Source organism: Dasypus novemcinctus, chromosome 3 (assembly GCF_030445035.2).
Source record: "Dasypus novemcinctus isolate mDasNov1 chromosome 3, mDasNov1.1.hap2, whole genome shotgun sequence".
NCBI lineage: Eukaryota > Metazoa > Chordata > Mammalia > Cingulata > Dasypodidae > Dasypus > Dasypus novemcinctus.
The window spans coordinates 136200601-136227595 of NC_080675.1; the positions used below are offsets into that span (position 1 = coordinate 136200601).

Here is a 26995-nt window from a genome sequence, read left to right on the forward strand (position 1 = left end):
GCAACTTCTCCAGCACCCCATAAGATTACCCCCTACCCAGAGATGGTTTATAATTAACAAAGAAACAGCATCTAAAATCAAAATCGAAAACCAAAAGCAAGTAAGGAGCTTCCAAAGCTGGGCAACCGAAAGATCAGATTTGGGGGACGGTATGTGGTAAGAATATGACAAACCAGAATTTTGTCTTCAATATTTTAATGGTAAATGTAGAGTGCTTCTGTACATTCACATTCATTATGGCCCTCAGTCCTCACAAAGACTGTGATGTAAAAACCCAACCCTTTTTTGCACCTGAGGAAACAAATTTGTTCAGGATTTCTGAGGAGAACGCCCCACCATTCATGCGTGGGAGGGAACTGGGACCCCTCAATTTGCTCAGCAGATCCAGACACGTGGCAGTGGGAAAGGGGGCGGACCTGGCATTAGGTTACTTGGCAGCGCCGCTGCTGCCTGCTCATTGGCCCGCGCTTGCCAGCGGCGGCCATAAAGGCTCAGGCCCGCTGCACTTGAACTGCGGTGCTCCACCCCGCCGCTCGCGCTTCTAACTTCTCCCAGGCTGTGAATCTCTCTGGACTGGGGCCCAGGCAGAACAGTGTGGAGACCCTTCCGACACCGAACCCAGGTACGTTAGGGGGGACCCGTCTGCTTGCTTAATTCCCAGAGGTTTTTTTTTTTTTTGCCCATAATAAGGGTTGCTGAGGCTTTTTGCCCACAATAAGGGAGAGCAAATAGCAGTTTCCTGCAAGGTATAATAATTATTATTTTAATTCTCGCTGAGGATTAGAGCGCAGAGTCCAAGGATTCAGGAAACGATTGCACAAAGCAAAGCGCCTCGTAGCCTGGTAGTGAGACCAAAGTTAACTGCCAACATTTTAATAATCTCCGCCTTAGGCCAGCGAGGGCAGATAGAAGTTATAAGCTACAAACCCCCAAGTGTACAGGACCACGGAGTAGAGACGGAACAGGAGAACGACTGTTTTCAATCACTGAAAAATAGTGTGCTATAGGTTGCGCAGTGCTGTTTGCCTGGTGGCGATAAAGGCTGTACAAAGCACCCCAAAAAGCAAACGAAAAGGGACAAGAATTGCAGCGTCTAGCGGAGCGCGTTCTGACAAGTGTGCGCTTGTGCACTGCAGGCAGAAGAGCTCCAGCAGAGGGTCGCCCCTACCGGCACTTGCCGCCTGATGTGGTGCCTGGAGCGGCTCCGCCAGGGTCCTGGGTGCCTCCTACGGCTCGGGGACAGGATGCACCCGCGCCGGACCCGCCAAACCGCCGCCGGAACGCCCACGGCGTGCGCCAACGTGCTCACCCCGGACCGCATCCCCGAGTTCTGCATCCCACCACGACTCGCGCCTGGCCCGACACCAACCACACTCCGTAACTCCTGGGTCGAAGAGGTGGGGGTAGACGAGGATACCGGGCTCACCGACTGGGACCCACGCTCGCAGGCCGCACTCTCGTTGCCCCACCTGCCCCGCGCGCGCACCGCCTACGGCTTCTGCGCGCTGCTGGAGAGTCCGCACACCCGCCGCAAGGAGTCACTCTTCCTCGGGGACTCCGGCGCCGGCGCGCTCCTGCGGCCGTCCGCCGCTCAGCCCGTGTCCAGCCTCCCGGCCCACACCTGCAGCAGCGGCAACTGCGAAGGAGGCGTTCCCTGCGCGTCCCAAGGCTGCCCGCGAAGTCCGGGCGCAGCCTCCGCCGCAACCCCGGCGGCTCCTGGCAGCTCCCGGTCACCTTGGGACGCGCCCACCTCGCCGCCCTACTGCCGCCTCCTACGCGCCACCGACCGGCTGCTGGGCCGGGCGCTGCGAGCCCGGAGGAGTCGTCGTCTGGTCCGCGCCCGCTCAGTCTCCAGCGGGGACGAAGACCAGGAGCGCGACGCCTGCTCCGAGCCGCTGACCCTAGCCCCCTCTAAGTCCCCGCCGTGGTTACTTCCGGTCCCAGGGGCCGAGGGCCTGGAGGCCGAGGGCACCGTGGCTCTGGGTCGCACCGGCGGCGCCCTGCGCCTGGCCGCCGAGTACTGCCGGCGCAGCGGGCGCCTCCGCATTCGGCTGCTGCGCGCCGAGGGCCTGGCGGGAGGCGCCTCCGAGCCCCGCGCCCTGAGCTGTCGTGTCAGCTTCGTCCTGCAACCTCCGGGCAAGGCGCGCAAGCAGCGCAGCACCGTGGTCCGGCGGAGTCGCAACCCGGGGTTGGACCAGGACTTCTGCTTTGAGGGGCTCACGGAGGACGAGGTGCGCCGCGTGGCGGTGCATGTCAAGGCCAAGCAGAAGGGTCGCGGCTTGGAGCGGGGCCGCCCGCTGGGCCAGGGCGAGCTGCTGCTGGGCTCCCTCCTGCTCTAAGGAGATCCTGGGACTCTGAAGCCGCTTTGTACAAAATAAACGTTTGTTTTTCTACTCAGGCCTTTTTTTTAAAGCTAATATGGACAGTGCTAGTACTGGATTAAGTATTCACAGTAAAGGATGTAAAATTTTACATAGATACACTCAAACTTCTCAGGAAAAGGAATGGTGTTTCCCAGTATAGAAAGCCATACGTTCACACACTTCTAATTGGTTGATAATGAATCACATGGTCTATTTACCCTAATTATATTTTGAAGTGCATTCATTCCATAACATCCACTGAGACTATCTTAAAGAATGTATTACTTTTTTGGACCCTGGACAAGAAAATGAGGTCAAAAGAGGTGGAGTGACTTGTCCAGGTGAGCAATGAATTATTAGTAGACACTCCAATCTGACACTCGAGGCTACATCTTGCTGGAGAAGCGTTAGAGAAATTGGAACCATTTTAATATTCTGAGCTTAAATAATAACTCGAATAGTTTTATAAGTATTAACTTAATTCTTAAAACAACACTGAAAAGTAGATACCGCCATCCCCATTTTACAGATAAAGATATTGAGGCATAGAATAAAGGGCAGAGTCAGTATTTGAATCTAGACAGCAGTGTTTTACTCACTATTTGTTAATAGCACAATACCTAAAGGGCTCATCTTAGCCTTGTGAGACTGCAACTCTTATCTGACAAAATTATTGTCTCTGAGGTTGGTATCTCCTCACATTCCTCACCCTCTGGTGGCAAAGCAAATTGAAATGAGCAATTCATTACCTCATGCTAATGACTTCAGACATTGAGATGAGCTGGTAGGTCTAAGGCTCTGTCTAAGGAGAACGGTAACTAGACCCAGAGTCATAGAAACAGGGATGCCAGCCTGTTTGGAACCAAGTGAGTTAATCCACCAGGGCAGGGAGTCTGGAGTACACATACAGCAGTGTCCTATTTCTGATTTCAGATGACAATGTTTTAAAGGATGATTTTCCTTCACCCTTCACATTTACTGCCAGTCAAGCATTTTTCTACCTTTCTTATGCATAGAGGAGAAAAATGTGTCCTAAATGAGGGTTTAAAATGTTGAAAATATTTCAATATTGGTATGATGTTAATATGACTATGTTATATGAGTCTGGGCTCAGAAATGAACCCTTCTTTCACTGAAACTTGGTAATAATTTTAGCCATTGGTGCTCATGAAAAATGCTGTTTAGAAAAAAGCCTCAGTTTCAGTCACAACTCAGACATAATCTGAAAATAGGTATTTACAATGAGGGAAATTGAACAAATGTAGGAATTACTGAATTCATTGACTCTATCAAAATCAACCCTATCCAGAAGCTGGCAATTGCTGACCAAATGAATGATGACCCAACTGTAGGTCAGGCCTGTCATGTTCTTCTATCCATTCTATATCGTCACGTCCTTGCCCTTCAAGCCAATTTTTTTCTAATGTATAAATTTCTTTATTTTAGAATGTTAGTACAGTGACTACTGAGTTCACATATGCAGTACTTTAAAAGAAAAATAAATGAAGAGTGAAAACAATTTGGCTAAGTACAATATCATTGTAGATTTTATTTTCTATTAAAAAAAATAAAAGCAGATTGCCCCAATGGTTCAAATAGCAAAACCTTATTACAAGAAAGGTTCCAATCACTATTGTCATTATATTAGATACAAATAATAGTGTGGGGTCAGAACTATTATTTTATTAAGTAGATTCAGGGTCCTCAATTCTCCATGAAATAATGATGGTGATTTCCTAATGGACTCTCTGTTAATGCTAAGTTATACTTTATGAAATAATGTAAGAACCTAATCAACAAGATTAAGAAATGTGTTACAACTAATCTAGGTCTATTTTCAAAAGACACTATACTGGGGAGCGGATATAGCTCAAGCAGTTGAGCACCTGCTTCCCATATGGGAGGTCTCAGTTTGAATCCCCGGTCTGGTACCTTAAAAAAAAAAAAGACACTATACTGCTTCACAAGTAGTGTAGATATCTTATAAAATAATACCCCCAATTCCTATCTCCTGTCCTTATGGTATAGCTGCCATTTATTTCACTTCAAATACTAATCACCCAACATATTGTTGCTATTATTTCTTTGAACAGGTATCTATTAGGTCAATCAAGAATAAGAAAAACAAAAGACTTTATTTTGTTTTTATTTATTCCTTGTCTGATCCTTTTCTTTATGTAGATCTGAGTTGCTGACCTATATCATTTTCCTCCTTGAAGAACTTCTTTTAACATTTCTTGCAGAGCAGATCTGCTAGCAAAGAAGTCCCTTGATTTTTGTCTAAGAAAGTATTTCTCCTTCACTTTTGAAAAATAATTTCACTAGATATTGAATTCTACTTTAGATATAGAAGTCATCACTTCAAATATTTTATTCTGTTCTTATTTGCATTTCTGACAAGAAGTCTGATGTAATTCTTATCCTTTTCTTCTATAAGTAGGGTGCTTTTCTTTCCTCTGGCTTCTTTCAAAATTTTCTTTTTGTCTTTGATTTTCTGTAGTTTGAGTATGAGAGACCTAGGAGTAGTTTTATTTGTTTGTTTACTTATTTATTTTGCATTTATCCTCTTTGGTGTTCTCTGAGCTTCCTGGATCTGAGGCTATGACCGTACTTTTGGAAAATTCTCAGCTGTTTTTATTTCAAACATCTCATCTTCTCCATTCTCTCTACTCCTACTTGTATTTCAATTACATATATGTTACACCTTTTGAAATTGTACCTTTGTTCTTGAATTTTCTGTTTTTGATTTTTTAAATTATTTTTTCCAGTTGCATTTCAGTTGGGAACTTCCTATTGACATATCTTTAAGCTCACTTTCCTTGGCCATGTACAGTCTACTTATGAACCCATCAAAGGCATTCTACATTTCTGTCACAGCAATTATTTCTAGTATTTGTTGTTTTTTCTTAATTTTCTTTTAGAGCGTTCATCTCTCTGCTAACATTACCTATCTGTTCTTGCATGTTGTCTACTTTTTCCATTAAGGTCATTTGTATATTAGTCATAGGTACTAAATTCCCTGGCTGGTCATTCCAAAATTTGTGACATATCTGAGTTTGGTCAGGTACTTGCTTTGTCCCTTCGGTCTATTTTTTCATGCCTTTTAGCATGTCTTCTGACTTTTTATTGAAAATTGGACATGATGTATTGGGCAAATACAGTAAGTTTTTAGTATCAGGTTTTCTGTTAATCTTACCAGGAGGACTATGTTTAATATTTGCTATAGCTACAGGTGCCAGAGGCTTAAATTTACTCTACTACCCTTGTTTTTGCCTCCCCTGTTTGAGTTTCTCTAAGAACTCCTTAAACAGTTTCTGCCTTGCAACTCTTTCAGCAGTAAACCACTGTCACTGCACTCCTGTTGATGTGGTAGGTAAGGTGTTAGGAAGGGGAAGTGGTCTATAATCCTATGACTAAATCTCCGTCTTTTAGTAGGCCTGAGTCCCTAGATTGTGTCTTCACAAGTGTTTCTTAGTTACCAAGCCCCGCCTTGCCGCCCTCTGTTAGATGAGAGAGGAAAGCTAGCAGGGCTGGAGTTGGGTAATTTCTCTTCCCCCAGATCAGTAAGTCTCTGGTAAAGTCTTTTCCCTTGTAGAGTAGATATTTTTTTAAATGAAAAATGCTCTGGGGATATTTCAAACTGCTTATTGCCCCTGCCAGAAACATGAGGCTTTTTCCTGGCTTTTCACCATGAGACCCTGGTAGGATTACTGGAGGTAAAACCTCCAAGTGTATGGAGGGGATCCAGCTATGACTGCAGTTCCCAGGGATCCTCATCCTTATGCAAGACTACAATCAGCTTCCAACAAGTTGTCAAAATTACCATTTAAGTATTCCTACCTGTTGATATACAGATCTAGCAGCTTCTGCTCCCAGTAAGCTGACCTCAGCTGGGAGTCTCTGAATTCACATCTCTCTCCAAATTTCAGGCTGGAGGTTTCTCCTGCAACCTCAATTCGCTGACAGGTTCAAGAAAAGTTGTTTATTTTAAATTTATTCTGTTTTCTTTCTTGTGAGTATGGGAGTTGATAACTCCTAAGCTCTTTACATTTTGGAGCTTATTCTGAGCTTAAACAAGGATATCTGATCTCATTCAGGAAGCTGAACTTGTTTCCAGTTTGAGGCTATTACAAACAAAGCTGCTATGAACATTCATTTATAAGAGTTTGTGTAGATATACGCTTTCATTTCTCTTGGGTAAATACCTTGAATGGAATGGCTAGACCATCACATGGTAGGTACATATTTCACTTTATAAGAAGCTGCCCAACTGTTCTCTAAAGTGGTTGGGAGGCCATTTGAATTTTCCACTGGCAACATATGAAATCTCCAGTTGCACTACATCTTTGCCAATACTTGCACATATAAGGCCCTTTAAAGGAAACATGTATTTAAAGTTTCTATTTTTTGTTACCTATAGGTAATTATAGCCATATATTTCAGTCCCCTCAAGAATTTGGACCACAAATTTACTATTAATCATTCACAAATAATTAAAAAGTAGCAATAACAATTAGTCAAAGGCCATATTTGCTACAGAATTACAAAATATTTCAATGTAATTATTATTTTCATGGTGTAAGTTGCCCGTAAAATATTTATATCAAAAAGTCCTGGAAAATCAGGATTTTTAAGTAATTGATGCTGATGCAAGAGTTTTCGAGTTCAATAATTTATTAGATTTCTTTCCAAAAGTCATTAATTTGAGTACTTAAGACCAACACAGAGGGAATCAGATGTGGCTCAACTGATAGAGCATCTGCCTATCCTATAGAAGGCCCAGGGTTCAAACCCAGGGCCTCCTGGCCCGTGTGATGAGCTGGCCTGTGTGCAGTGCTGCCACACGCAAGGAATGCCATGCCACGCAGGGGTGTCCTCTACGTAGGGGAGCCCCATGCACAAGGAGTACACCCCACAAGGATAGACACCCTGGGTGAAAAAAGCACAGCCCACCCAGGAGAGGTACTGCACACCCAGAGAGCTGACACAGCAAGATGATGCAACAAAAAGAGACATATTCCAGTGCTGCCAAGAATACAAGCAAACGCAGAAGAACACACAGCAAATGGACACAAGAGAGCAGACAATGGCAGAGGGGGAAGGGAAGAGAAGTAAATAAAACTAAATCTTTAAAAAAAAAAAAGAGACCAACACAGAGAAAAGAGAACAGGATGAAATATTAGAAGAGTCAATTAAAGGAAATAATTTTATCATTAGAGAAGAGTTTGAATAGAGATGGTACTTAACTCCTGCTCTTCTAGGTAGGTTAATAGAGGTCACCTTTGTCAAGGAGACAACAATCCCTCCCTTCCTTTGTGTATTACTCTGCAGCTGGTGGAGCAGAAATATGAGCTAGTGAGTGACATCAGAGCTAGAACACTGCTGCAGAATCAGTTTCCAACAGTCGGAAGTCAAAAGGCACCACTCTATCTACAACTCCAGGGTTGAATTTTGTGTGCTATGTACTTTATAGCAACTCTAAAAGTACTGATTATTAATGGTAAATTCATTTTTAAGAAGAGTTGATTCAAAATCAGAGAGAAGGATATGAGTTCCAGATCTCAGCTTGGTCATTTACTATCTACATCTCTTGAGCACGTCAATTGGCCTTTCTAAATGTCATTTCTTTATTAGTAGAGAGGAAGTAATATTACCTACCTCATGGGACTTTTGTAAGGATTAAGGGAGATAATGTATTCAAAGTCCTTAGCACAAGGTCTGGTACATAGAACCACTCAATAAATCTTATTTCTATTTTTGGCCTCTTCATAATGAATGATGTCACTGTACTTTGCCCAATATGTGTCACATGACTAGGAGATTTAGTTGACAAGTTATATTCCTGTGGGTCATTTGAAAAACAACATGAGGGTCAAAGCAAATGTTAAAACAATTGTACTTTAGACAAGGATTCCTAAAAGGGGGAATTAAGAACTGAGAAAGATTCTGACATATATTTAATACTACTTTCCAGACACTGTGCTAGGCACAGTGAGTAGTAGATCTCTACTAAAAAAAAAATGAAGGACTTTTTAAGTCAAACATAATGTTCAGAGAAGCATGGTCACCCAGCTGGCAAGGGTTATGTCAGGATTTGCACCCATGTGTATGTGACTGGAAAACCTCTGCTTAGGCCTTGGGTACCCAAGACGTTGGCTGGATTTGGATCTGCAGGGAAAAGGGACAAGGGTTGCCTTTGAATAGGGACTAAGTTTTGGAGCCAAGAGAAGGAAACAATTTTCTGGAAATAGTGTTTGTAAGGTACCCAACATTTCCTGATAGCACCTTTAGGGAAAACTATTGCTGATATGTTGCCACCTGCTGGGAACTTTGACTTGCCAACTTTCTAGCACATAAAACTAAAATACAGATAACACGGTGTCTCACAACACTTAGAAGAGAGCCGCTCATCCTATGTCAGCAGGCAAATCCATGCCATTTACTTATAATATTGGATTGTCCCCTGTATAACATTATTTCTCCATCATTCAAAGACATTTTACTGCTCAGTTAACTATACACTCAGCAGCAGATTGAGAGTGTGAGCTTTTTTGAAAGTAAATAAAATTTTATATTCAAGAAAAAAAATGGTGTGGAACCAAGACAAATATATTACTTTTTATTTTATGTAATCCATTTCTCTAAGCTTGAGTTTGAGGCCTGAGAGTTCCTTTACTGGATCAAGGCCCTGAATTTTGAAAATATTTAGCATCCTTAAGCATTTTAAACACTTTCAAAATCAACTTAAGTAAGGAAGAAATTAAACCCAGTGAAAGATGATAGAATTTAGAACTATACATGAACTTAGAAATAACTGGTTTAATGTCCTCATTTTACAGATGAGAAAAGTGAGATTTGGAAAAGGAAAGGATTTTCCAGGGTCATATTGTTAACTAACTAATCAAGCATTTCCTGATTCCCAACCTGCTCTTTTTACTTTCATATGTCATGATACTAGCTACACTGATATACTGTTAATTTTTTATATTATTAAAGAACATTTGAAAAATGATCATCACCAAAATATAACCAGTCACCTAACACTCTAATCTAAATTATTTTTATATTTGTCCATTACTTCCAGTCTTTCCCCATAAGTGTAACTATACTCATAACATTCCAATAAGAGTATACATATGGTTACCTTGTTTGAAAGCTATTGTCTCAATATCTGTATATCAGTTTCAGTAAATACAGTATGAATATGTAAAAAGATTATTACTGTGGAAGGGAAAAGGGTTTTATGTTGGTTATGTGGGAGTACTGTATATTATATATATGAATTACTGTGATCTAAAACTTTTGTGAAGATAAGCTTAATAATTAAGGAAAAAAAAGAAAAAGAAAGCATGTAGACACTGAGGAAAAGATGGAAGAATTTGCCTTGCCAATTTGCATACAGGGCAACACTTATTGCAGTGATGGAAGGCAAAACATAAAAAACAAAGCTTTTGCATTTTTTAATTTTTGATACCCCAATTTATTTTTATCTTAATTTTTCTAAATTAATATGTATTCCAAATCTAACCTTTAAATCTGGCAATATATTGGGCTTCATTTTTGAAGAAGTTTTGGATCACAGAAAAGTTCAACAATGGCAGGGGAGGAATACTGGTGTGGGATGTTATTGACAGGGGACATATGGTTGGCAGGGAGTTCTCCAGGGCATATATCCAGGGTAAATAAAAATGTCTGCATATTTTCATAGTGGTTACAATTAAAAAGAACAAATGAGGGAGTGCTGAGTTCCTAGCCAGCGGAGCTCTATCACAGTCCCTAAAGGAACAACAACAATCCCCCAAGTGAAACGGCAAAGACCAAAAAAGTAGGAAGGTCCAACAATGAGCCCTTGATACTAATGGCTACACTTGTAAGCCTGTGCACTTGAAATAAGAACAAGACCTAGAGCTGTAGGATGCCTAAGAGTTACCTCCTGAGAGCCTCCATGTTGCTCAAATGTGGTCAGTTTTGAAGCCAAACTCAGCATGTGAATGTGTTGCCTTCCCCCCGTGTGAGACATGACTCCCGGGGATGAGCCTCCCTGGAGCCAAGGGATTACTACCAAGTACTGGCTGATGATGTAACTAGAAAATGACCTTGAATAAAAGGGTCAACTCGGACCAACAAAATATCTCAGTCTGCATATAATACCAGGAGTTAAAAATGCTTTTTGACCTGAATCAAAGCGGGAAGTGGAAAGGACAAATGAGTTTATATGGCTATGAGTCTCCAAAAATAGCCAGGAGGTTATCAGAGGGGTTGCCCTTATGTGCACCTTAGCAGAGTCCCAGAGACAGATAAAGTAGGTACAACCCCAGACATTGGTTCTTCTGAGGGCTACAGAGATCCACAGGTTCTATGGTCATGGCAGATGGAATTCAGTGCCATGTCACTTGGCCCTACTTTGGAGTTTCTGTGTGATGGAGGTGGACTCAGATGTGATCTTTGTTCACAAGCCTCTCCTGTTACTTTTACTGGAACTGTAGTTGGTGCTGGGGTTTAATGTATACCCAGGGAACTTAACTTCTGGACTGACCATGTGATAGCCAGGCCCTGAGCCTCAACAGACTTGCAACTCCTACACTCTGGTTTATTGGACTTACCCCACTCAGCTAATGTGGAGGTGAAGAAGGTCAACCACCACACCAGGGAGCCAAGAGAGCCTACAACTGAAAGCAGGAGAATTGCATCCAGCATCCATGTGGAATCTAAGCCCCCCCCTTTTTTTTTTAAAGATTTATTTATTTATTTCTCTCCCCGCCCCCGCATTTGTCTGTTCTCTGTGTCTGTTTGCTGTGTCTTCTTCTTTGTCCGCTTCTGTTGTTCTCAGCGGCAAGGGAATCTGTGTTTCTTTTTGTTTTGTCATCTTGTGTCAGCTCTCTGTGTGTGTGGCACCATTCCTGGGCAGGCTGCACTTTCTTTCACGCTGGGCGGCTCTCCTTACGGGGTGCACTCCTTGCAGGTGGGGCTCCCCTATGCGGGGACACCCCTGCGTGGCACAGCACTCCTGGTGCGCATCAGCACTGCGCATGGGCCAGCTCCACACTGGTCAAGGAGGCCCGGGGTTTGAACCACGGACCTCCCATGTGATAGACGGACGCCCTAACCACTGGGCCAAGTCCGCTGCCTAAGTCCCCTCTTGATATAGATGTGGAGTGGACACAACCATTCTAAGGTCCACAGGATGGAGGAATAGAGTATGGATTAGAGGGGACTTACTGATATTCTATTCATGAACTATTGTGATTAGTAATCGAAGAAAATGTGGCATTGGTGTGGAGAAAGTGACCATGTTGGCTGCTGGGGGTAGGGAGTGGGAAGAAGAGATGTGATGTGGGGGCATTTTCGGGACTTGGAGTTGTCCTGGGTGGTGCTGCAGGAACAGTTACCAGACATTGTATGTCCTCCCATGGTCCCCTGGGTGGACTGTGGGACAGTGTGAGCTATGGTGTGGTCCATTGACCATGAGGTGCAGTGGTGCTTGGAGATGTATTCACCAAATGCAATGAATATCTCATGATGATGGAGGAGGTTGTTTTTATGGGGGAAGGAGTGGGGTTAGGGGAGTGGGATGTATATGGGGACCTCATATTTTTTTAATGTAACATTAAAAAAATAAAGACAAAAAAAGTATACATATGTACATACCATTTTGTTTTCAGCTTTTAGTTATCTTTAAGTTTAAGAATTACTCATATTGCTCTATCTTTTTAATTGACATATCTCTTGAAATAGATATATAATTAATATAGTTATTTCCCTATTGTTGAACTTTTTTTATACTTTATAAATTCTAAGCAATGAGATTCCAGTATTGAAAACTATGAACATTGTTATGGTTCCTGATACGTATTAATGAATCGCCTTTTCTGGTCAGTTACATCTTCTTTTGCAAAATGAAATGGGCAATGTGGAATATAAAAAATCTGTTTGCAGAAGCATAGTACCCACCGGGTTTCCAGTGATAGCATAGCAAGTGAAAAGGAATGAGATCGTCTTGGTGGCTTATTGTTACATATTAATTAATGGATACTAGAGACTCTCTGAAAAGTTGCGGTAGCTCTACTGAACTCCCTTCTCCCACATCATTACAACAGCTTCCAAACAACAAAATGCTATTTGTGTTGGGGGAAAATCTAGTGTCTTTAATTACTGTATTGATAAGCACTCATTTTTAGTGCCTGGATCGAGAACGAGGAGGAAGGTAATTGGGAAGGGAATGAACTAATTTCATGTTTTAGACTTATACTTTTGATCTAATTTTCATTTTTATTATTATCAATATATTTTTCCATTAACATATTTAACCAGGAAGGTTTTGTGTAATTACTGACTCTTTATTCTGTGACTGGTGTAGATTTTGGCAAGTAGTGAGCAAGCAGATTTGGGATGTTCTTTGTGGGTACTCATTATAGGAAGCAAAGATTTGAAACCCACAACTTTGAATTGAAATGTCAGATAATTCAGAATCATGAATTAAGCTGCCACCCCAGGCAGACCTGAGAGTACTAAATTATAATGTCAATAGTGTTTTGTGGAACAGTTCTGCTCTCCAAATACCTGAGTAAGCGCAGCCCTAAGCAAGATGGCCTCAGGTGTCTGAGGAGCTCAGCAACTGTGCCAGGCACTTTGGGGGATATTGACAATGTAGCATGTTAAGAGATGACAGAGATTGGAGACATGGACTCTAGGTCTGATTTTGTGCTCCATGAGCAAGTCAGTCCCTCTTTAGGTCTTAATTTCCTCATTTGAAAAATGTCCTATAGATCCAGGAAAGCAGTAGTTTTTATCTCAGGTGTAAACTCCACTGAATTTATAGTGGCTACTTGGATTGCTACAGTAAAAAGAAATCCAAGACAACTTCTTGGCTCAGAGGGAAAGAGTAACATGATTGATTAGATATGTCTTATTTATTTATTCATTCATTCATTTCCCCCCCCCCCGCCCCCTTTCTCTTTTTTTGCGCTCACTGCTCTCTGTGTCCATTTGCTGTGTGTTCTGTGTCTGCTCATCTTCTCTTTAGGAGGCACCTGGAATCAAATCTGGGACCTCCCATGTAGTAGGTGGGAGCTCAATTACTTGAGCCACATCTGCTTCCCTACTATGTCTTTATGGCTCACAGTGGAGTGGGGTAAGCGTGCCACTATATATTGGCCCCTGGGCTAGATGATTTCTCCAGTTCTGATATTCTTTGATACTAAGAACAAGGTCAAGATTCTTGCCCTAATTAACCTTCAGTCTGGTTGGGGAGATAAGACCAACCACAAGAAATTACAGCAAATAAATCAAGATGGAACAATATATAAAGGCTAATTTGTATAGTACACATAGTAATTGTTGTCAAAAGTCAAAAAGTAGGAAGATTGATAAAAACTTGAGTAGTCAAGAATGTTTTCTTGGGGGAAGTGAACTTGGACCAATGGATAGGACGTCTGTCTACCACATGGGATGTCTGCGATTCAAACCCCAGGCCTCCTTACCTGTGTGGAGCTGGCCCACAAGCAGTACTGATGCATGCAAGGGGTGCTGTGCTACGCAGGGGTGTCCCCCGCGTAGGGGAGCCCCACGCGCAAGGAGTGAGCCCCAAAAGGAGAACCACCCAGTGTGAAAGAAAGTTCAGCCTGCCCAAGAATGGGGCCACACACACAGAGAGCTTACACAACAAGATGACACAACAAAAAGAAATACAGATTCCCGGTGCCGCTGATAAGGATAGAAGCAGTCACAGAAGAACAAGCAGTGAACTCACACAAGAGAGCAGATAACTGGGGTGGGGGGGGGGGAGGGGGAGAGAAATAAACAAAAAATAAATCTTAAAAAAAAAAGAATGTTTTCTTGGAGGAAAGAACACTTGAGCTGGGTCTTGAAGAATAGGGCATGATAATAAATATGTCAATGCTAAAATGTAAATAACAGAACAAGATATAAATGTTTATAATTATATAACACTTTAGAGTTTGCACAACCTTTTGACCTATATAATCAAATTTTGAGGGGATTTCAAATGTGTTTTATATTTTCAGGACATTTTATAATTTAGAGTAGTCACAAGTATTATAAAATTTACACTTAAAAATGAGGAAACTGAAATTCAGTAAAGTTTGTTTAAGAAATGTCACAAAGCTAATAAGGGACAGAATTGGAACTATATCTGAAGTTCAAATCTACACTAAGGTATGTGTATTAGTCAGGGTTGAGCATAAAAACAGAATAAGTTTCCACAAACTTAGGAAAAGGCTATTTATTTTATAACTATGGTAACAAGAAGCCACCAAAACTGGTTTTAAACCTATTTGATAGATCAATAATAACTTGCTTCAGCAAATACACATTTATAAGGCAACTCATCAGTGTCAACCCTTGCTTCTGAATGTCAGCCAGTCAAACATGCTTCTGAATGTCAACCAATCAATAACAGCCTCACATGAGTAACTGTGCTTCTACAGATAATGTCAGCACTTTTATGCCTCCAAAAGTCCTCCAATCCCTGAACTTCATGCTTCCCCAAACCCTTTTAGAATATTAGCAGACTCCTCTGCCCAGAGAGACTATGCCTGACCAACATAGCTCTCCCTTGCTATAGAAAGCAGTAAAATCAATTTGTCTTTTTATTTCAAGTATTGAGCTGTGCTTTTATCATCCTTTAACAATTCTGGAGGTTCCACAAAGATCACTTTGAAGACTGGGTTGGCAGGATTGCAGAGGAACTGGTTCAATCAACACTGCTCTCAATAGATCTCTTGTGCTCAAACTCCATTTGTCTTTCAGATCTGTGGCCAGGAGGGTCAGTCTCAATAACAGTACAAGTGCTGACTAATTTCATTGACGTCTCATTCTGGTAAGCATAAGGTTATTAGACTTAGATCTTTGTTGATAGACTTTTTGGTTTGGAGGTCCACTATTTGCCATTTGGTAAATTATTAGAAGTAGGTTTTTGTATGAAAGCATTAGACCATTCATTGTGAACGTATACCAGTTGATAAATATTTTACCATTAACCTACTTATTCTATTGTTTGTTTTGCTTTTGTTGTCAATTATCTGTACAAAGTATTGTTTCATGTATGTGTAGTTTTTTCTTGATTGTCTTTTTTCTGCTGAGTGTATAAGGAAGTGTTCCATAAAGAACAGATGGAGGCATAGGTCTAGTAACTCTCCAATTCAATCCAACCCTACCCTCAAGACTAATAGTTGGTGGTCATTTCAATCAATGACCAATATGTGAAAAAGCAACGTCAGAGGCCGAACTGAAGTGGGCTGGCTCAATAGAGCAGAGGCGGCGGGGGTGGGGGGAGATGGCAGCAGCTGTTCCACAGCGCGGGACCGTGGAGCCGCTGCCCAGCCATCAGCTCCCCAAGGACATTATCAAGTTTCTGCAGGACCACAGTTCGGATTCGTTTCTTGCAGAACATAAGTTATTAGGAAACATAAAAACTGTGGCCAGGGAAACGGACTTTGGCCCAGTGGTTAGGGCGTCCGTCTACCATATGGGAGGTCCGCGGTTCAAACCCCGGGCCTCCTTGACCCGTGTGGAGCTGGCCATGCGCAGTGCTGATGCGCGCAAGGAGTGCCGTGCCACGCAAGGGTGTCCCCCGCGTGGGGGAGCCCCACGCGCAAGGAGTGCACCCGTGAGGAGAGCCGCCCAGCGTGAAAAGAAAGTGCAGCCTGCCCAGGAATGGCGCCGCCCACACTTCCCGTGCCGCTGACGACAACAGAAGCGGGTGCCGCTGACGACAACAGAAGCGGACAAAGAAACAAGACGCAGCAAATAGACACCAAGAACAGACAACCAGGGGAGGGGGGGAATTAAATAAATAAATAAATCTTTAAAAAAAAAAAAAAACTGTGGCCAAAAGAGCTAACAAGGATCATTTGGTTACAGCCTATAGCCACCTTTTTGAAAGTAAGCGTTTCAAAGGAACTGAAAGTTTAAAGTATCAGGGCAGGTGAAAAATGAGAAGCTTAATGAAGACAAACCCAAAGAAACCAAGTCTGAAGAGACTCTGGATGAGAGTCCACCGAAATACACAAAATCTGTTCTTAAAAAGAGAGATGTTGTTCACTGCTGGTACACAGGAACACTACAGGATGGGACTGTTTTTGATACTAGTATTCAAACAAGTTCAAAGAAGAAGAAAAATGCCAAGCCCTTAAGTTTTAAGGTTGGAATAGGCAAAGTTGTCAGAGGATGGGAGGAAGCACTCTTGACTATGAGTAAAGGAGAAAAGGCTCAACTGGAGACTGAACCAGAATGGGCTTATGGAAAGAAAGCACAGTTTGATGCCAAAATTCCACCAAATGCGAAACTCATTTTTGAAGTGGAATTAGTGGATATTGATTGAAATATCAATGCTTCAAATCTAAAGACATCAGCAATGTTAAAACTTGGCCTTGAAAAAATGTATGTAATTAATTTAGAACTGGTTGTTATTGTGTGTAAAGGGAAGAGTCAACTGGAAAATTCAAGGAGTGAAGTTATACTTATTTACTTGATCCCCAACTTTTGAAAAATGTAATCCCTTAGAAATCCCTAAAAAGTCTAAAATATTTTACTACAACTGTGTAAAATACTGGTTAAGGAGAACTGATTTTCCTTTTTCCTCATATTGTAAACTAAAAAGTTCAAAACAAATTTAGCCAGTGTCTTAAAAAAAAAAAAGCAACTGGTCAAACTTGCCTCGGGTCTCCTACAAAACGTTCAAGAGGGCATTCCCTGTCTTGTCAATTTGTGAAAGGTCACTTTCTTTAGTGACAAAAGTTATTCTTTTCTAGGTTCAAGGACTTCTGTGTTCCTGATCATAAAGTGCTTTCCTAGCCTCTGCTTGGTTGGGTTACCCAAGACACTACTACAAGCATTCACTGTTGACCAACTGAAGTGGCCTTTTATGTCAAGAGTTAGTCTATGTCAAAGCTTCAGCCTCCACTTGAAAGAGCATCTGCTTCCTATATATTCCTAATTCTTACACTTTCCCCACAAAAGGCAAAATATTTTGACTTATAATAACAATGGTCATTATGGGAATTTTTGACTTATAGTAACAATGGTCATTATGGGAATTTTTACCAAATAGTCAATAGCTTCTTTCTTTAATTGGTATGTATGCCAAGGCCTCAAAACAAAAGTCTAATTACAATGTCTCCCTCAAAGATTTTGTAGCCTTCTGAAACCCATCCTTCTTGCATCTCTCTTTCTAGTCAACTTTACCAGACCTCCTAGTATAAAATTGCTAGGCCAGAAAAGAGATTTATAGAAGTCAAATTAAAACCCTGGTCCAGAGCTAAATCAAAGGCGTTTTCTTAACTTCAGAAGACAGACAAAATTTTGCTACAGAATTCAGAATTTTGTTAGATACTTACTGACCTGTACCAACTAGTTCAATTAACTGTTGGCCCCTCAGGTGGGAAAATGTGTTTAAAATCAGTAGGGTAAAAAAAGAGATGATATACATAACCCAGGTGTATAAAATTAAAAAAAAAAAGACACCTAAAAATACACTATAAAAGGCCATTTCAGAAGTCCTTCTTTACAGTTAGATTAAACTAACATTCAAAATTATAAACTAACTAAAGATGAAAAATAGACGTCAGAAAATGTTCAAATAGTATTCTGAGATAGACCCAGGGAGCCTTGACTTCTGTTTGTATAAATGGGTTTAAATATGAATCAGAAAGAAATAAGTTAAAATGTTAAATTGCGAATTAAAAATATCCAATATGTAGATAGATATTTCCAGAACCTAGATAGCAAACAAGCTAGAAAGCAATATAATTTATTGGTCTCTTAGATAGAACAACCAAAAGTGCCTCTCTTCTGTAAGATCTAAGCCTATAGACACTTAAGGACACCTATAAAATACCATTGTCCCACACTGGCAACAATCAAAAGGCAATTACCCAAAATCTTTCCAGTGATGCCTCTTCAAGAGAGACATAAGCAATTTCCTATCTTTCCTCTAAGTTACAAGGGGAATTGTCAATAATTATAGATGGATTGAAATCTAAGCACCCAATTGATACAGAGGTGGAGTGGACATAACCATCCCAGGGTCCACAGAATGGAGGAACAGAGTATGGATTAGAGTGGACTTACTGATACTCTGTTCTGGAACTAATGTGATTAGTAATGGAAGTAAATGTAACATTGAGATAGAGAAAGTGGCCATGGTAGCTGCTTGAGAGTGGGGAGAAGGAAGAAGACAAGTGATGTAGGAGCATTTTCAGGACTTGGAGGTGTCCTGGGTGGTACTGCAGGGACAGTTACTGGACATTGTATGTCCTCCCATGGCCCGCTGGGTGGACTGGGGGAGTGTAAACTATAATGTGAACCATTGACCATGTGGTGCAGCAGTGCTCAGAGATGTGTTCGCCAAGTGCAATAAATGTCCCATGAAGATGGAGGAGGTTGTTGTTATGGGAGGAGTGGGGTGAGCGGGGGAATGGGGGGGTATTTGGGGACCTCAAATTTTTTTAATGTAACATTAAAAAGAAAGAAAGAAAAAAGATCAACACGCAAAAAAAAAAAAAAAGAGAAAAAAGCCTCAGAGATGGAGAGAAATCCCAAGAAGTTGAGAGAGAAGGCCCAGGAGCCAGAAGTTGAAATCATTGGAACACAGAAGCTGAGAGGAGACTACTGAAGCCAGAAGCTGAAAGCAACGAAGTCCAGAGGGGAGGGAAGAGATGAGCAGATGCCGCTATGTGCCTGATCACCCATACTTCTCGTGATGCCTTGATTTGGACACTTTCACACCCTCCAAACTGTAAGCTTGTAAGTTAATAAATCTCCATTGTAAAATTTTAAAAAATTAAAAATTATAGATGGATAACAATAGAGTTTTCCTGTTTATGTGGTTACCACTACATGTCCATTAATTCCACTGCAATAGAACATCACATCTTTCAGAAAAACATTTTTTAATTGTTTGAAATGCAAAAAGAAAGGAAAAATTTACTTTTAGCAAAAAAAATAAATTTTATCTTAAAGTAAAAATGACTGTTTATACCAGATTGTAAAAAATAATAAAGTAACAATAAAGACAATAATAATTTGAGGATATACAATAGCTGCAACCGACATTTGGGGATCATATTCCTTTATTCTCTGTGACATAGAACCTATAAATTTAGTGGTTGGAATCTACTTTCAGATAAAATGTACTGCAGGTCCTACACATGATCAGATTATAGCTGATCTAGACATGAGGCTATCCTCATTATATAAGAAGTCACACAAAATAAAATAATATAGCCATAGTCCCAGAATCTGTAGACAAAACAGCTTAATTGGAGCAGTGTCCATAGAGTCTAAATTACTTCTCCCTCAATTATATAAATCTTTCATTTTATACAAACACAAAAGGTTCAGTTGTGTCTAGGGATATGAACTCAACTACGTGGTACATGGTACTCATCAAAAGACAGATTGCCTATTAAAATCCATCTTTTAACTCAATAACCAATGCTTAGGCTCCTTGCCTCAGAACAATTACAGGCTCCAACTACATCAGTTAAAACATCTTGGGAAGTGGCTGTGGCTCAATAAGTTGGGCTCCCACCTACCATATGGAAGGCCCTGGGTTTGTGTCCCAGGGCCTCCTTGTGAAGGCAAGCTGGTCTGTGCGCCTCAGAGAGCTTACAGCCCATATGCCACGGAGAACAGATGGCCCATGCGCCATGGAGAGCTGGCACAGCAAGATGATGCAACAAAGGGAGACAGGCAGACACAGAAAAAATGCGCAGCGAATGGACACACAGAAAAGACAGCAAAAGAAAAGAACAAGCTGCAAGGGGGTGGGGTAATAAATAAATAAGTCTTTAAAAAAAAAACATCTTTAAGGGGGCAGATGTGGCTCAAGCAGTTGAGTGCCTCCTCCCACATAGGAGGTCACAGGTTCGGTTCCCAATGCCTCCTAAAGAAAAAACAGACAATGACGAGAGAGTGGAAAAAAAAAAAAAACCATGAGCAGAAAATAAGCAAAAGCAATGAGCAAATAGACAAGGGAGCCATCTCGGTGTGTGTGTGTGGAGGGGGAATATCTTCAGAAGTTATACAAAGCCTTTAAATCCATGTTAATACATATAATAAGTTTATTCTTTTTTTTAAGATTTATGTATTTATTTCTGTCCCCCCGTTGTGTGCTATCTTGTCCATTTACTGTGTGTTCTTCTGTGTCCACTTGTATTCTCATCAGGTGGCACTGGGGATCTATGTCTCTTTCTGTTGTGTCATCTTGCTGCATCAGCTCTCTGTGTGTATGTGGCACTCCTGGGTGGGCTGCAGTTTCACGCAGGGTGGCTCTCCTTGCAAGGGCCACTCCTTGCAAGGGGGGCACCCATCCCCGCATGCACTGACACGCCTTGTGTGCAGCAGCACTGTGTGTGGGCCAGCTCACCACACGAGCAAGGAGGCCCTGGGTATCAAACCCTTGGACCTCCTATATGGTAGGCAGACCCTTTTATCTGTTGAGCCACATCTGCTTCCCAATAAGTTTATTCTGGTAACAGAAAACACAAAAAATTTCTGTACTAAGTGATTAGTTAATTATGCATTATTGTTACTTTCTCCTTTTTACATTACGATACATTGAAGCACCATTCTCAACCTAACCACTCAGCAACTCTATACTTCTTTTTCAATGAAGGAACTTCTCATGATTGTGCTGCTGTAATTCCAGAAATATTTATACCCAGACAAAAACTTTGAACACTTGGATTTTTTTTCCAACTAGGTAGTAATCTTCATTGCTCATACTTTATGTTGTACCTGGATTAACACTACAAGTGAGATAAAACAATCTATCCCTGAGCTAAAAACAATAACTACACAAGGCTTTCAGAGATAGGCACAGGGAGGCACTGGGACTTGTTTTCTTATTCTTAATAACGGTGGTGAAGATCTGGACAATTTTTCATATTCTCTTCTGTAGCTTTAGCTAAATGAGGACTAAACGGGGGGACTGAGAATAAAAGTGTCCTCACAAATGTAAGAAAAGGCTGATTGTTCTGTAGCCGTGGTAACAAGTAGCCACTAAAACTATTTAATCAAGCAATAACTCCCTTCAGTGAACATGCTTCTGCAAGCCAACCAACTTGATTTTCCAGCTCTCCTGCTGAAAGGCAGCCAGGCAGGGATGGACTGGCTTCAACAAACATTCCTCTGAATGCCAATCAGTCAACAAAACAGTCTCACATGAGTAACCATGCTTCTGCAGATACTGTCAGCACCTTTTCTCTAAAATTCTCCAGTCCATCAACTCCAGGCTTCCCCAAACCCTTATACAATATTAGCATATTGCTCTGCTCAGACAGACTGTGCCTGAGTGGCATAGCTCTCCCTTACTATAGTAAGCAGAAATAATAAATTCATCTGTATTTATTTATTTCAGCTATTGGGTGGTGGTCTCATCTACCTTTGACAATGCCAAATCATAAAAAGAGAAACCATTCTGGGTATTTCAAACAAAGATAATTGAATACAGGGAATTGCTTACACTGTGTTAGAATTATGACAGCCAAAAGGCGGATGGTGAAGTAACCCAGGATTAGCAACTCTAGATGAGGTACAAGCTCATCTAGAGTTGTGGATAAATGAAAGTTTGTACTTAATTCACAACAAGCCCTCTTCTAGATATTGGGATACAGTAAGGAATAAGACAGATGAAGTCCCTGCTCTCATAGGGTCTGATTCTAGCTAGGGGTGAAGACAAAAAGTAAATGAGTAAGAGAAATATGTAAATAAGATAAATTCAGAAATATTCCACTTTGATTACCGGAAGACACCCATCCCAGAAGGAGGGTTTGTGCTCCTCTGTGTCACTGGCGTTACTGTGTGGTCCCTCTGTGTCAAACAGTCCATTCCTAAGCACCAAAATCTTTATTGAGATGAGCATTAACTTCATCTTTGTGGAACGTTTTTTTCTTTCTTTCTTTTTCTTTTTTTCCTTAAAGCTGTAAACAGGATAAAGTCCATATATTATGTCTATGTCACTTACTGGATGATTGGCCAATTGTTTCCTCCATAAGGTACCATAAAGGAGAAAAGAAAAGGGGGAAAAAAAAAAACCTTGCTGGGAAGGAAAACACAGACCAGATGGTGATGTTTACTTCATTCACCTTTGCATATGTGAGAAATGCTTGCGAAATTTCTAGGAACTGGGCATTGCCAGAAGGAAAAAAAAAAAAAAGATAAAAGCTAATTACTAGTAATGACAGCATCAATAAGCCTAATCACACCTGGGGTGGTTGAGGTGGAAATAGAAAACCCTGCTTATCACATACTTACAAACCAGTCACTTGTGGCCATCAAAGCTGAGGAAACCGGAGAGGGGCTATTGCTATTTCTTCGCAGTTAAACTTCTGATTAGACTAATTGTGAAATGCTGCTTCTGTAAAAGCAGGTGTAAAGATTTAAGGCAGGAGTTTAGGTGAGAATGATAAATGAAAAGCAGGCTGAGAAGGGCTGAAGGAATGAATCAGGAGACATGGGTCCTCTTCCAGTTTTGCTCTAACCCTGTCTTAGTTTCTAGATACTAAAAGAAATCCCATGCAATGGGTTGGCTTAAGCAGCAGGAATTTATTGGCTCATGTTTTTGAGTCCAGGAGAAGTCCAAAATCAAGGCATCAGTAAGGTGGTTCGTTGTCCCATTGGCATTCTGGGTCTGGCTACTGGCGATCCCCGCATCTTTGGCTTTTCTACCACATGGCAATGCACATGGTGGCATCTTCTCCATTTTCTTCTGGGTTCTGTTGACTTCCAGCTTCTACTTTTTACTAATGGCTTTCTCCCCACGGTCTTCTCTAGAAGGCCTCCAATAGCAGGATTAAGACACATCCTGATTCAGTTGGCCACATGTAACTAAAAATAGCATCTTCAAGAGTTCCTATATTACAATGGGTTCATACACACAGGAATAGACTAAGATTAGCAATATGTTTTTCTGGGATATATAATTCAACCTACCACAAACCCAAAGTGTGACTCCCCTGGGCCGTAAGCTTCCAATATGAAATGGAAGGAATGAACCAGAGTGGCATTTTCCAAATGTCCTTTTTAGCTGCTGAATCTTTTCTTCAAATGGAATCTTATGCCAAGGCCCAACAAACCTGATTTTTAAGGTAAAGTAGCTCTTGTTGATGCAGGGATGGTGGACCCAGAAACCTATTCATTAACTCATTCGTTCATTCACACACTCATGCAACAAATATTCTTTGAAATCCTACTCTGTGCCACATAGTATTCTAGCCTGGGAAACATCAGTAAACAAAACAGAGAAATATCCCTTCCCTTATGGAGCTTATATTCTAGCAAGGGAAATGAACAATAAGCACAATTAATCAGCAAATTAAATGATGCCTTAGAAGGATATGCCAAACTGGGGGAAACTGCAATAGAGAAGGAAGTCAGGGAAGACCTCATGGAGAAAGTGAAATTTGAACAAAGACTTGAAGGGAGTAAGGAACAACCAAGCAGATCTCTGGAGGAAAAGCGTCCAGGCAGAGGAAGCACTGAGAGCAAAGGCCCTAGTGGAAACATATCTGCATGTTGGAGGAACAGTGAGGAGGCCAGGGTGACTGGAGTACAGTGAGCAATGAGTACCATATAGGAGGTGAGAGGTAATGGGGGGTCAGATTGTGCAGGGCCTTGAAGAGTCTCATCAGGAATTTGGTTTTTACTCTAGTGAAATGGAGAGCCACTGCAGGGTTTTGAGTAGAGGAGTTACCTGATACGACTTCTATTTTAACAGGTTCACTCTTGCTTCTGTGTTGAAAATAAACTAGAAAGGGAGAAGGATGGAAGCAGGGAGACAGATAGGAGGCTACTGCAGTAATTCAGGCAAGAGATGATGATAGCTCAGACTGGGGCAGTAGCAGTAGAGATAGTGTGAGAAATAAGTACAGAAGCTAGAATATTTTCAGCCCCCCCCCCAATCCCCTCACTCCTCATAGCAGTTTCTGGGGTACCTCCTGGAATACCTTGGACTTCTAGGAGCACAGTTTGCAAATACCTAGGTGTCATGACCTCCAAGTCTCCCTCCTGGCTCTGGTTCCCATTTCCAGTGGAGTTAGGGCACCAAGGTTCAAGGAGCTACCTGGGAGATAATAGTGAGGTCTGATGGCCCTAATTTTTTTTTTCCCCCCAAACATTTAAATTTTGGATAATAGGAAATATTTTGGCCTCTTCAAGCCCACCTTCACACTAGCAGTTCTGGCTCCTGAGAGCAGCCCCATCTGTTCTCTCAGGAGGTAAGAATTCCAGTGAGGGTCTCAAATGTGCAGCAGTTGCTGGTATACATGTTCCATCACTCCTCACCACTGGATGATACAAAAGGACTGGCATCCACTTGAAACCTAAAGGCACAGATCCCTCTATGGAATGTCTGTGTGCTGTTTTCCCTATCATATTCAAGATAGTTCAACTATATTACAAAAAGTGAGTTCTCAAAGAAAATAGTCTGTGTTAGGTCAAATCCATGCCAGTAGCTCCACATGAAAACAATATTATAAATAGTAAAATTGCAAAAAGTGTCAAGGGACTTGTGGGGTAAGTGATCTTATAGGCAGCTGCTTGAGATATTGAGGCAGGTTAGTACAGGGAAATGAGGAAAAGATGAGCCACAACATGGCCGACAGACAGACAACTACAAGGCTGTGAGACCCTGCCAAGACCTTGACCTTGACCCTGAAGTCCCAGTTGACTCTTTCTGGGGCCTCCCCTTGGCCCTGGATATTTCAAACAGTCCTCACCATTGCCCCCCACCATCAGTGGTATAACAAATAACAGCTAGGGCCCCTCCCCTTAGCATTAACAATAGTTTAGTAAAGGTAACCATACAAACCAGATTGTTCCCTCTGCCTAGAGGAACCTGCCTCAAATCTCAGTGTGTATTTCTGTCCTTCTTTCCTATTTCTCAGCAAGCTATGTTCTTTTCTCCCATTCTCCAATAAATTATTTTTTCTGACCTAAGTAAGCTGGCATGCTCATAAATTCTTTTGTGCAACAAAGCCAAGAACCTAGAGGAATCCAATATTTCTCTGGCTTCATTTGGCGAGTCAGCCAGGAGGTCTAGAGGCAGGTAACTCTTCCTGACACCAGTCAAGGACTGTGAGTCTAAACTATTTATAGCCTGTCTGTGCTCTCTTTTGGTTTTGCTATTTTGGTTCCTGGACAGACCCCCACAGGACATAAACTTGGTCTTATGCAAACTTCTGGCTCCTCTTCAGAGGTGGTAGGGGTGAGACCCCATGCCACATAGATCCAAGGAAGTTCTGGGTGGTGGGTGAAACTATTCTTAAGACCTGACTGGGCATGTGGCCCAAGTCAAGCAGGATTCTGCCAGGAGTTTACCAGACCCTCTTTGTGAGTTCAGAATGGCTATTACCCATTGTAACATTTCCTTAGTCCACTAGTTAACTCCTTTTAATTAAAAGTGCCATTAATCTTCCCACCACTGCTATCCTCATTTTGGGTTTGTAAGATGCTTTAGAAAGCCTTAGAAACTGAAAATGCATTTGTTAACAAGGCATGAGGCCCACCCTCGGTAGTACCCTCAGGCTTTGCTCCTTCTCAGCCTGGGGAGACCTTGAGATTGTCTCAGGGGACCTCTGAGGCTGTTCACTGACAAGCCACAGGACAGTTGGTCTCTAGTTTTTTATAATGGGCTCTTAATGTCTGGTTTAACTGAGGGACTCAGCCCTGGGGAGTGGCTATCGGGTAAGCTCACTCACAGCCAGCTCCTAAGACTGCTGCAAAGTAGGCAAAAGAAAGGTACCTAGCCAGCCCCTTTTCCTAGGGTTAGCCCGACTTGGGTGTTCAGTCTGGGAGCTGGACCCAGATGCCCCAAAGATGTCTAAGGCTCTGGGGATGCTCCCAATTCTTAGAAAACCAGGGTCAGTGAGTGGGGGTCCCAATTCCAGGATGCTAGATTGATGAGCAATCGGTTCAGTCAGGTCTAGGGGTGGGACATCATCCAGACTGATGAATGTGTTTTATCCTCCCCTAGGTTAATGGGTGGCTCTTTCAGCATTCCAGCAGACTCCTCATTGAGGTGTCTTCTCAGAAACTAGGACGACCTGCCTACTGATGATCTAAAACAGAAGAAGCAAATCTCTCTCAGCAATACCATGTGGCCGCAGTACAAGTTAAAGGAGGGCCAGGAGTGGCCACAAAATGGGACCCTCAATCTAAGCCCTGTACTTCAGATAGCCCTACTGTGTAAGAGGAAAGGAAAATGGGTAGACTGTCTCTGTATACAGTTTTTTATAGCCTTATGTCATAATAAAGCCTAAGGGGTTCTTGTCGGCTGTGCTATGCAGAAGGAAACCTCAGAGTGCAGAGTAAGCCCCTTCCCAAGGAGGAAGAAGATACCTTAGATGATCCCCTTCTTAGTGGCCCACCTCATTATGACCTGGCTCTAGACCTGGAAGCCCCTTTAAACTCACCTCCACCAGAGGCTTCAGCACCTCCCTTGCATGACCCAAGGCCTAGTCTGGTGGGTCATACCTGAAGTGGAGCCTCATTCTACCCACATAGGAGGTCTGAGGATCTCTACCCTTTAAGCGAAGTAGCTGAGGGGAATGCAGGAACCGTTTGGTGCATGTCACCTTCTCTATGGTCAACCCGACAGTGCAAAGATAAGT

At 41.9% G+C, this 26995-nt stretch overlaps 1 protein-coding gene, 1 long non-coding RNA gene and 1 pseudogene across 2 annotated transcripts; all 3 read left to right on the plus strand.

Moving 5' to 3' along the window:
• The first annotated feature begins 525 nt into the window (after positions 1-525).
• On the plus strand, positions 526-2393 carry C2CD4A (C2 calcium dependent domain containing 4A). Its single transcript, XM_004469641.4, has 2 exons — positions 526-622; positions 1137-2393. Exon 2 carries the CDS (start codon positions 1185-1187, stop codon positions 2337-2339), a length of 1155 nt encoding a protein of 384 aa, XP_004469698.2. The 5' UTR covers positions 526-622; positions 1137-1184; the 3' UTR covers positions 2340-2393.
• A 12522-nt stretch (positions 2394-14915) lies between these two features.
• On the plus strand, positions 14916-26662 carry LOC139438037 (uncharacterized). The gene is made up of 2 exons (XR_011647903.1): positions 14916-15201; positions 26359-26662. It is a non-coding gene; the product is annotated as an uncharacterized lncRNA (long non-coding RNA).
• On the plus strand, positions 15658-16799 carry LOC101437648 (peptidyl-prolyl cis-trans isomerase FKBP3-like; annotated as a pseudogene).
• Positions 26663-26995: the final 333 nt, after the last annotated feature.